Source organism: Macrobrachium rosenbergii, chromosome 55, assembly GCF_040412425.1.
Source record: "Macrobrachium rosenbergii isolate ZJJX-2024 chromosome 55, ASM4041242v1, whole genome shotgun sequence".
Taxonomy (NCBI): Eukaryota; Metazoa; Arthropoda; class Malacostraca; order Decapoda; family Palaemonidae; genus Macrobrachium; species Macrobrachium rosenbergii.
Genome location: NC_089795.1, coordinates 62024485 through 62036984, shown reverse-complemented (window position 1 = coordinate 62036984; position 12500 = coordinate 62024485). Strand labels below are relative to the sequence as shown.

At 34.1% G+C, this 12500-nt stretch overlaps 2 protein-coding genes across 2 annotated transcripts in view; one reads left to right on the top strand and one right to left on the bottom strand.

Moving 5' to 3' along the window:
- The window catches only part of LOC136835332 (protein P200-like), a 468413-nt gene that overhangs the window by 441152 nt on the left and 14761 nt on the right, over positions 1–12500 (bottom strand). The gene's annotated exons all lie outside the window — the stretch shown is intronic.
- The window catches only part of LOC136835333 (junctional adhesion molecule 2A-like), a 208598-nt gene that overhangs the window by 195608 nt on the left and 490 nt on the right, over positions 1–12500 (top strand). Inside the window, exons 4-6 of the mRNA XM_067098691.1 lie at positions 1266–1399; positions 10204–10441; positions 12326–12500. The exon at positions 12326–12500 is cut by the window's right edge and continues 490 nt beyond it. Coding sequence (XP_066954792.1) covers positions 1266–1399; positions 10204–10441; positions 12326–12432 — 479 coding nt within the window. The 3' untranslated portion in view covers positions 12433–12500. The remainder of the gene's footprint in view (positions 1–1265; positions 1400–10203; positions 10442–12325) is intronic.

Below are 12500 nucleotides of genomic sequence, written 5' to 3'. Positions count from 1 at the left end.
GAGAGAGAGAGAGAGAGAGAGAGAGAGAGAGAGAGAGAGAGATTTTCGGTAATTAACAAACGGTAAAGATTGCGCAAACTATTGAATCCCACCTCCTCCTTAGACTCCTAATAAAAATCAGTAATTAGTGAACGTAAATACTAATTATATGTAAACGACTTAGGTAAGGAGAAATCAACCAAGATGTATAGGAGAGTCATTCAAACAGTTCTCGGCCTCACCCAGAAACCGTCGCAGAAGAAAGACAGTTCCCGCATTATTTCTCAAAAAAAATAGTAGCCCCAACTTTAGTGCTGTTGATCCACCTACGTTTAAGCACTGCTTCTCCTGAGTGGAAGAAGGCTGATTCTTGATACTCCAAGTGTTCTTCCTCATCATGGATGCTTTCACCTCACTCCCAAAATGGTGAGCATGCTGGCTTGATTTGAGTTCAAGAGGTAGGTAAGAGTCGGGTAAGCGAAGGAAATGTGGATGCAGTTTATACGTGACCTAGTCAGTTACTGCCATCTATGCTGCACTCACAGTCTTTGTCTTGGAGAAAGAGCGTACCCGCTCACAGCTTTCCTCTGCACTTCCTCTTGACTGCATTTTCAAATGTCGCGTCAATGATGCCCTTACTCCTTCATGGTTTGAAGCTTTAGCTTGATCAACAGCAAAATCCCACTCAAAATAATGTGTACCAAGGCCACGTGTACTGCTGAACAGTACACGTCTGTCATCCAGAGCCAAGCGGTGAACGGCATCCACTTGTCGAAAGGTGGTCAAGTTTTTAAACGTCCTAAGCGGGGTTATGTCATGTGCTGTCCCTGACTTGCTCAAGCCAAGTCAGCAGCCCGGCCCTCCTCTAATGAATTTTAAAGAACCTCACTTGCAGTATATCATAAGCACACAGTGAAGTTCTTATGTGCTCATGTAGGCCTATCTTGTTGTAGCGTGTGGTTACACAAGAATTTATTATTTACTGGTCTTTTTTCTGGGAAAGAAAGATCAACTTACTAAGGATTCTTTCACCTATGCTTTTGCACTGTTCACCGTAGCTAAAACTAACTAAAACTACAGAATATATTTTATCCCTTCATAAATAAAGAACACGCGGCAAAAACTCAGACCTGAGAACTAAATCAGTTGCATCAGAGTGTAGCGGGTAATCTGTTTATAATGAATTTAGGTTTGCTACTGAATGATGCAGAAAATAATTGGCCAATGAAATTGTTTTCAGTATTTCTAAATAACACCCAGTAATAATTTTCCCTCCACATCTACAGAAGTGCCAGAGGAAAAGCCCACCATCCACGGGACGAAGCACAAGTATCACATCGGAGACAACGCCCGCCTCACCTGCGTCTCAGCGAATTCCACCCCACCAGCTCAGCTCACCTGGTATATCAATGATCGCAAGGTGAGTATAACACAGGAACGGAAGAAATCAGAAAAGTTAATTAAACGTAAAATAACACTTTAGTTTCATGAACATCTTCAGTTCTTTCCAAAAAGTATATTACTGCATTTATACAGGCCTATTTACTGAGGAATTTTTTTGCTTTTCTCATTTTACTTGTTTCAGAATTTTGTATATTGCGCAAATATGGATCATTTCATTGGCCTTTTGGAATAGTTCTGTTGTGTACCCAGGGTTACTTAACAGTGTCTATCTTCTGCTAGTAAAAGTGAGATGTTTGGTGTACTAGATACAGATATCGCAAGGTTGAATCTGATCCATCAATGATAAGGCTTAATAGATTTTTGCAGACTAATGATCAAATGACTACTATAATAACCCTCGAGGGAATGAAAATTTCTATTCGTTTAAAGTATCTTTCAACTAAGTTTTAGTTGATTCAGCTACAATGGATCAATTATACAGCCAAGAACAGTTGATTAAATGTTGGTCATCAATCCGAATTTTCAGTTTTCCTTTGGCTCGAATGAGCTAAAAATATTTAGTACTGGATTCAGCCACTTGATAAGAAGGTGAAATTCAATAACTTCATGAGTTTGTAGCAGCGGTCACATGTTAATTTTTCCCGAACAGCACCAGACTCTATCCAGTCAGTTTTTGAATTAGTAATGTAATAATTTACTTCTATAACGATCGCTTTGCCGAGGAAGCCTCGGGCAGTTGTACCAATAAACCTACATACACTGGCCTTTACTCTGGCAGAAACATACCATAAAACTAGACCCGGTATATGTTCAGAGTTTTTAATAGATTCCGTTATTGGCTGAGGATTGTCAGGAGACAGAGAGAGAGAATTCCACAGCAGACCTGCCTTGGTGATAAAAAAAAAAACACTAGAGCCAAGTTAATGCTTATAATTGAAACTGAATTGAGGAATTTATCAATTCTTCAATACTCGTGTTGAGTTTGACATCAAATAAAAATTCTATTGCAAGAAAAAGAAATTATTCTATTTATTTTCTCTCAGTTTGCCCTTATATAACTTATTATATCTTTGTATTGATCACATCTTTGTTAAAGTCATCTTCTAGTTTGTTTTACCTTTTAGCTTATTTTGGCATTTTCATACGCATCCTTCTTTGTAATATCTCACGGAGTTTGCACTTTTCAGGATACTGTACGTGTTGCATGCAATAATTCAATCGTACAATTAAACTGAAGACCTGTCAGATCAAAACTGAAATTCATTTTTATGCAGCGATATTATCCGTTGTTTGCTCTTCATTTATCTACTTAAAATGTTACAGAAAGATGTGACCTTTACTTCAATTTTCTTTTCAATTATACCTGTGATTTCCTGACATATGTAATTATGTAATTAGTTTATCAAGACGTGATTATTCTTTTCGAATTATTAACTATACATACTTCAATTTCTGTAATGAATCTTGACAGAGTATTCTGGGTTGAAATGCATTATACGAGCATTTAGTTTGCTTGATATTTAGATGCAAAAGTACTAAATAGGCCTTACATTTTGTAGCTGCTTCTTTGCTGTATTAACCGGACACATCTGTCCTCTCTCTCCCTCGAGTACATTATGTCTAAATTTCTAAATACAATATCGCTTTCTCTTAATAAAAACATTACTACCTTAAATGAGAATTAAAACGGCAAAAGTTGTTTTTGTATAATACCGTCATTGTAGATAATTTAAAAATAAATAATCAGCAAGATAGAGAAGAAAATATTGTAATACGAAATGACTATACACGTATCCATTAACCTCCCCAGAATGTTCTCGAACCGAACCAGTCACTCTAAATGAAATTACGATTAATCAGGAGTGGAAGTGAAAGCTTAACCTGCCATTATTCTTAGAACAATCCCTGGCACACACTTAGTATTGTTTCAAGCGGTGCCTTTGATCGACCTTTTTTTTTTTTTTTTTATCCCGCAGAAGTTCACGGTTTCGGTACGTTAGAGTGGCTGGTCTCACTCGCTCTTGCTGTATTCAGAAGAGGGCGCTCGAGTGAGTGCGCAATTAACAGATTAGTAAAATCGAGTTTCTGGCCTGAGCTTAACAGTTTGCTTGATTCCTGCAATTGTGTAACATTCGATTACTCTTCGATATTGCCAATGTCAGTGTTCCTGGAATACGTGGATTATATTAATCACATACTTAACAGTTTATCTAGACGCAGCTAGTATAGAGCTACAGATTAGCTATTCAGGATTTCCTACGTCTGTGTAAATGCACACATATACCCACAAGACTCTACGGCCAGCCGTGGTCAAACCACAGACTTGACAACCGCAAGCCTTCTTCATTACCACTGTCTCATGGCACCACATAGAAATACACACACACACACACACACTATATATATATATATATATATATATATATATATATATATATATATATATATATATATATATATATATATATATATATATGTATATGTATATATATATATATATATATATATATGTATATATATATATATATGTATATATATATATATACATATCTATACAAACATATATATGTGTGTGTAGGTATTTCTGTGTACGTGTGTGTATATGTCCAAATTTATCAGCATTAAGGTGTTACCCATAACAAGAGCTGGTTCCTGGAAACACAATTACAGTTACCGTGAAAAAACTCCACTTCATGCTGAACCCCCTCCTTCAACACACACTTAGCCTTTCAATTCTATCATACACTCTTGCACTTCCTGAATATATAAGCCCATCTTTTCTAGTACCTTTCTGATGCTATCTAACTACCCCTCTCTATGTCTACCCCCTATCCTTCCTCATAATACTGTTGTCCTAGTTCTCTTACATAACCGACACATACTAAAACTCTTGCCAGTTCGTTCTCTAGGCTACCTTTGTTTCTCATCTACAGTATGTATCTCCCCATTCCTCACTTACTCAATAATCCAAGCACTTAATCTCAACAGGCTAAGACCTTATTTTCAGTTGCATGTAACATCCACACTTCGCTCCCATAGAGGAGAGTTGGCTGAAAAAATCCCTTCATACATATTCAATTTGCTCACCAAAGACCCTCAAGTCTCCAACCAGTCATTTGCACACTCCCGACTACCTTCCTTATTTCACTTCTGTGAATCCCCTTTTTATTGCACCTACCATCATCTGTCATATTTGTCTTTAAAAAACCCTTAAAAATCATTTCTACTGTTGCTTTATCTTCCCTATTCTCGTTTACCCTCAAATTTCTTGTCTTGCAAAACTATCATTTGTAAATATTAACCATTCCACACTCCATCCAGAACCCATGTGCTTACATCTACTGTTCTTTCTCTGACTTCTCACATCATTCCATTTCTACATATATTAAGCAATAACGAAGACGGTCACAACGCAACTCAGCTCAGATCTAGTATAAAGAAACAACCCAGTCACTCTCATATTCATATTCTAACGCAAGTTCTGCTTCCATCATGTCAGCTTTTTTCGCGCTCATCAGCAACTTCTCTACTCATCATTGCTACAATCAGCTTGCTATTCTATATATTCTGTACTAACTCACAATCTGGAGAAAGCTTTTACCTTCCACTTTCTCTTTCCAAAGCATACATATGAACTTTCTTAGTCTATCCTTTATAATCTCCTCAAATATCACTCAGCTTCCATATCATCTCGGTGGTAAAATTTTAACATTAATAAATACTACAAACGCTTTCGTCTTAATACATTTGTACCTATTTCTTCGGCTACATCTATACACCACATATATCATCAGTAAATAAAAGTTAGCTCAACATTCTCTTCATACATTTCAGCATCTGCATCCACAGGCACCTTTCTGTTATCCCCAAAGATCCAGACATATTCAACAGTGTTTGCCTTCCTTCCTTTTCAACAACAGTGAACTTACGACCATTCAATTTCACATGTGTCATCTTACAAAACTTTCAAACTCATAACTATTTCCAGAATTACTCACATATATAATATCGGTTGCAATTACCAAGGAATCCTTGATGTTGATATAGGCTAGGAAAATATGTCATTTGATATTTTCACTTCATGCGCTAATGATAACGAGGAATTTCGGGCTAATAAACCGACTGAGTTTCGTAAAACTTATAAAGAGCCACTTTCCAGTGTCATCGTTATTGCTCTGAAGACCTCAGTTATCAATAACAATCTTTATGTATCAAGAAATCGAGGTTTCTCTCATTAGATTTTCGCAGTTAATGGATTTTTATGGTTGATATTACTTAAATGAAATCAGTATCGTAATAGGAGTTCTTATTTACACAAGTTTTTCGGCAGTCAGTATTTAGACTTTTTAATATCTTCCCCAGCAATATCTAACCCTAAGCAAAATAAACATCACATAAACAAGAAATCAACAGAGATCTAAGAATAAATGATAAACACGGCTTTTTTTATGAACGATGAAAAGATAATATAAATGAAGTGACGAAAGATATATATATATATATATATATATATATATATATATATATATATATATATATATATATATATATATATATATATATATATATATATATATATATATATATATATATATATATATATATATATATATATATATATATATATATATATATACATATATATATATATATATACATATTATATATATATATATATATATATATATATATATATATATATATATATATATATATATATATATATATATATATATATATATATATATATATATATATTGTATATATAAATATATATAGCTAACGGATATATATATATACATATATATACCAATGTTATGCGAGACAGACTAAGACTGGTCTGCTTTTGATAAGGTTAATGATATGAACAGACTAAGGGATCGCTAAAAATGTTTACTGATTTTGAACAACACGTTGAATCAATCTCTCTAAATTTTTACTGACAGAAAGTCAATTTTTAAAACACAGTATTCTAAGGGTTTACTTGTCACAGTCGAAAAAAATCTTTAACCAAATCTGGTCGATAATGGACACGATTAAATAGGCAAGGATTGCACGGCCTGCTTCCGATTTATGTATTACCCAAAAGAAAATCTTGATTAAATCTTCAAAATAGGCAACGTTACAAGCTGCCTTACCAACTTTCTGGGATGTGACGAAAGACTAAACGTTGTGGTAATTCTCATCTACTTTAGTCCCAGAGATTATAGAGAAATACCGATGTAATCTGGTACCCCCTTTGTAAGATGTTCACAGCTACAGCACTGATTAACATAGCTGGGACGTCCAGATAAAGTGATGTTTTCCAGAGAACCACCAGAAAAAGTGATGTTTTCCAAAGAACCTCCAGATAAAGTGATGTTTTCCAAAGAACCTCGTGATCCGCATTTATTGCGAGTTGAATTGTTTCCAGATGAGGAGTTGACAGTATCTGGTGAAAGGACTTCTGTCCTGTCAAACAGAACACTACAATTATTCCTAATAGTAGCATGATGTTGCCATCTTCACTGAATATGGCTGGGTGAAATTCGTTCCTTGATGTAAAGGTGTTCATTGTCCGTGAATAATCTGACTACACAACGGATATGTCAAATATTTATCATTCTAGGGAGTTCACCGAGTAAAAATTAATGTAATTTAGCAAAACGTAATGACCTTTGTTGTTTGCTTTCTGTGAATCCTATCAAAAAGGTTTCTCCTGCAGGGAAAAAATTCAATAAAATGATTCTGCTCAAATGAATATTGCTAAATAGTGCTAGAATAATTTAATAAAATAATAATAATAATAATAATAATAATAATCTGTAATAATGCTCAAATGAATATTCGTACTAAATAAAGCATAATAATAATAATAATAAATAATAATAATAATAATAAATAATAATAATAATAATAAAAATAATAAAAATAATAATAATAATAATAATAATAATAATAATAACAATAATAATAATAATTTATTTTATTAAATAAAAACTTGAGCTTGAATTTCTGGCATTTATAAATCAATATTCGCGTGGAATTTTTAAAGAATTTCTAGAAAAACAAGTTATACGCGAAAATCATTTCAGTTCTACTTTAGCTTTATTTTGTCTTCTGTTTTCAATCACAGCAAATTCGATAGAAAACTGAAATATATGGCTCCTCGGGAGCAATAAATGAACAATCGTTCTATGAAAAAGTTTGCATTTTTGGCCAGTTTCGTCTACAAGTTGCGTGCGCACGATTTTAGTTCAGAAACTTACATCCATATTCTTCATATCCATGTTATTTTTTTGCTCAATGCTAGAAAATTAATTTTATCTATAATAAAAATTATTTGGAGACTTTCAACAAGCAAGAATCGTTTGCCATGAACAAATGTTTTTCTGTTTCATTCCTCAAAGACTTCTACAATTCTCATTTGTTGCCAAATCCTAGTCGCATTATAAGATACAGAAGGAAGCGATTAAACATTTTACCGATAAATTCGCAAAAATAAATATCACAAAGGCAGATCAGGTCAAAAATACTAATAATAAACAAAAAGAAATAAAATCTAAAGCAAGAAAAGTAATTCATTTTTATTTACTGAAGAAGATTAGGAGCAGTGATGCATTTTGAGCATGTCTGTCTACATGAATAGTAGGCTTTGGACAAATGTGAGAAACCTGAAAGAACTGATATTTTAAGCTGAAAACAGATAAAACTTTAGATGCAGCAGAAAAGAAGCATTCCAACAGAAGTGAGGAATCCTCGTGCTTAACCAAATGAAACCTTTGCTTTGGTCGGAAGCGGGTCAAATTTGTCATGTTTAATGTAAGATGGAAAGAAAAGAAAGATATTTACCGTTTCAATTTAAAAGTGATAGAAATCATTTTTACTATGTTGCTATAAAGATAAACTTGATAAAAAATATCATGTGGTTGTCCGTTAAAAAAAGTATTTTTAGACAGAAGTTTACTTTCGTTTTTCAAGTGGAATCAAGCAGCATGATTTAAAAATCACGAAAACAGCAATTTATCACGTAAATGACAGAAATTTAAACATAAGAGCGAGAAACGAAGCAAGCAAAAAAGGAGAGAAATTTGACAGAAATGAAGGACACCATGCACTCATTAGTGAAAAACAAATGCTCTAAACATTATAAAAGTGGTACTTGTAAGAGGTTTGAAAAGAGCTTCCAAAAATTTATGAGAGTCTGAAGCCTCGGTATGGAAGAAGAGTAGCCGGGAAAATCCCCGACATTTTATGGAAAGGAGCGTAGAACGTTACGAAAGGAGGCGCTCTAAACCATTCATGAATTATTGGTTAGCTTCAGGATCTCAGAAGCAAACCACATCAAAATTTCAACACAAGTTTCTACCCCGAGAGTATTACTTTTTTTTACCTTCATATTTTGTAAAGGTAAAAACGTTCATTCTACGTCCAAGTCTTTCATACCGCCGAGTAGAGTGATACTTGTCGCTTGTTTTTCTTTTCTTGTCCATCTTTTTTCATTATAATGAGGAAATCGTTTGTTTTTACTATTTATACAATTCATTTGTACAGTAGTAACAAAGTTAACCGGTATATCATCCAAAGATACCGGCAAGATTTCAGCATTTTGGCAATAATTAACGATCAATTAGATTTTGTGTGGTATTTTTCTTTTAAAAAAAGCATACTTAAATGATATGTTCCTCAAGATTACCTTATCATTATGGATATCTTTAAAGAAATATCAAGTTGTTAGCAGAAAAATCCAGCAACTCCAGCATGTGATAAGGTAATTAAATGAAAAGCAGTGACCTCACGGATGAAACCTTTCATAAATCATCTTTTTATCCCTTCATTACCTAATCATAAAACAAAAACAAGGGAAATTCGGCAAGTTTAGTTTTGCATAAAACTAGTTCATATACAAGAACGAAAATTCAAACGCGATAAATTCACACAAGTGATGACAACGACCCTTCCCTCATATTTTTTGTATTATCTTCCAGCTGACTGAAATCATGAGCCCATAAAATCGTCACACACACTGCATAACAGCGATATCCAATTAATTCGCTAAAAGCCCCGGCATTATGCCTTTCTCCTAAATAAGATCACATGCTGCAACGATATGTGCTACTAATGATTTTAAAATAAAACCGGATTTAGCTGTCGTTCTGAATTTCGTGCTGGCAAATGCCAGCGTTTGACCTCCGCTGACATTTATTTCAATTTGTGTGATGGCTGCGAGAATGGGGAGCTAACTAGACATGGGACCGAAGTATAATTGCGACGTTTGGAACACAGCCGCCGATGAGGACGACACAAAGATACAGAAATTCGTTTTAGCTGATATGCAGTAGAGGAGGAGGATGAGAAATAATACGAGCAGTCGTGCTGTAAATGAAACGGCTCGTTACAACAAAATGGAAATAACTATTAAGAAAATATAGAGAGAGAGAGAGAGAGAGAGAGAGAGAGAGAGAGAGAGAGAGAGAGAGAGAGAGAATGAAGAACACGATCCATTTACAAGATTAATGAATAAAATATTGACACCCTTTTCAGATTTTATTGGCCTTTCCAAGGAATAACAGAAACCTGATTAAAAATTCGTTCCCAGAATTGAGTTGAACTTTAATTTGATGTATCTGGCATATTGCTTTAGTCTCTTATTATTATCAACTCCTATTATTCCAAATTCTTCGTCATATAAAAAAAATAAAGTATTCCTTTTAATTCTAATATAACCGTCGTGTCTTGTCTAATATCCCGATTTAGACAACAGTTTAACAAAAGAAATGTTAATAAAGAAACTTTACATATGAACGATACAGATGACGGTCTCCTTCATCCCGCTTCCAGGTGCCCCCCGAGTACCTGGTGCAGGCCCCCAGCGTAAAATACCCCAACGGATTAATGCAGACCCGCCTCGGCCTCTCCTTCGTCATCACTCGGAATCATTTCCAGAACGGAGAAATGACGCTCAGGTGCTCGGCCCGGGTCTCCTCCATCTACCACAAGACTGAACAGCACAGCATCGACGGACACCTCACCTACAACGTTCCAGTCATGGAATCCAGAGATCTGGCAGCCTTTTCCGGTGAGTGAACTTCGGCACGACAGAAATTACGTGATCACTTTTTTTTTTTTATAAACACTGATTAAAAGTTTTGATCAAATTAATTTTATCTTTTATTTTTTTTCAAATTATTTTTTTTTTGCAATCCTTTAATCTCTTCATGATATTATCGTTAACAAACGACACCAGTCTTTGTCCGTCAGTGAAGATTTACACACGCACACACACACACACACACACATATATATATATATATATATATATATATATATATATATATATATATATATATATATATATATAATATATATATATATATATATATATAATATATATATATATATATATATATATAATATATATATATATATATATATATATATATATATATATATATATATATATATATATATATATATATATGGGTGTGTGTGTGTGTGTGTGTGTTCACTGAATCATTTCAGTTCCCCAAATGGACTGCATATCATAACAAAAACCGACACAAATAATAAAACATGCGCACACACAGACACACACATACACGCACAGCGGCTGCGTGCAAACTAGCCAAACAAGACAAACCACCGACACCAAGGAAAATATAACCTAAGCTTATGCAAATGATTGTTTTATTCTATATTTGTACCGATCACAAAGTAACGATTGTTTCCAAGAAACTTTTTTCTTCCAAAAATCTCCACATTCACTCTCCTAATGTGAAAACATTGTTATGACTCATTTTTGCAATGACTGATGTTCAGAAAGATTAAAAAGTCATTAAAAGGAACCACTTAGCAAACCGCCGTTCATAGATTGTTCACGTTAGCTTTTGGTTTGCAACTTCATATATCTGCTATTAAAGCTGATATGCGATGTGTGATGCCTGTTATTTCAGAGGCGATTTTTAGCTTTCTGTAAAAGAAACCTATTGTGCCGGCTTTGTCTGTCCGTCCGCACTTTTTCCTGTTCACCCTCAGATCTTAAAAACTACTGAGGCTAGAGGGCTGCAAATTGGTATGTTGATCGTCCACCCTCCAGTCATCAAACATACCAAATTGCAGTCCTCTAGCCTCAGCAGTTTTTATTTTATTTAAGGTTAAAGTTAGCCGTACTCGTACATCTGGCAACGATATAGGACAAGCCACCACCGACCAGTAGTTAAAGTTTCATAGGTCGCGGCTCATACAGCATCATACAGAGACCACCGAAAGATAGCTATATTTTCGGTGGTCTTGATGATACGATGTACAGAAAACTCGACTGCGCCGAAGAAACTTTTGGCGCATTTTTTATTTGTTGTTGTTGGCATTAGCCAATAGCTGTAAGCCTGAAGAAAAACCTGCATCTTTTATTCATCTTTTTTCCATTTTCAAAACGCGTTCACCAATAATTTTCGATGTCGTATATATATATAATATATATATATAATACATATATATATAATACATATATATAATATTTAATACATATAAATTATATAATATATATATATATATATATATATATATATATATATTTATATATATTATATTTAATATAATATATATATATATTGTGTGTTTAACACGTGTGTATGAATTGTGGATAAAATGAATGCCTAATATTAATCAGATTTAGGTATTTTTATTATCAACTGATAAGAAATTGTAGACCCAACAATGGTGATTTAAATACTGGCAAACGCAATGTTACCAGATACTTATATGTGCACTTTGTAGTTTTTTAATCTTCGAGGATATCAAAGACCGAAAAGAAAGTTAAAAAGAGATAGTCTTGAACATCCTTGCCAAGGTTCTTCTGTGAAGCATTTCACAGACTTATTCTTTGACAATTATTTGTTTTACTCTTAAATAATAAAATTCCATGTTTGACGCCCTAATAAGTTATTTGTTTTGGTTCCCACAGGCTCTGCAAAATCCTGCACTCCCCCGATACTTGCCACTGCGCTGGTGTTCGCCACGATGTTGGTGAAAATGGTGGTTGCTGGAGCACTGAAGCGCTATCCAAGCTGATTCAAACAGCTCTTCACCACTTTCACCACCACCACCACCACCACCGCCAACATCACCACCATCATCAC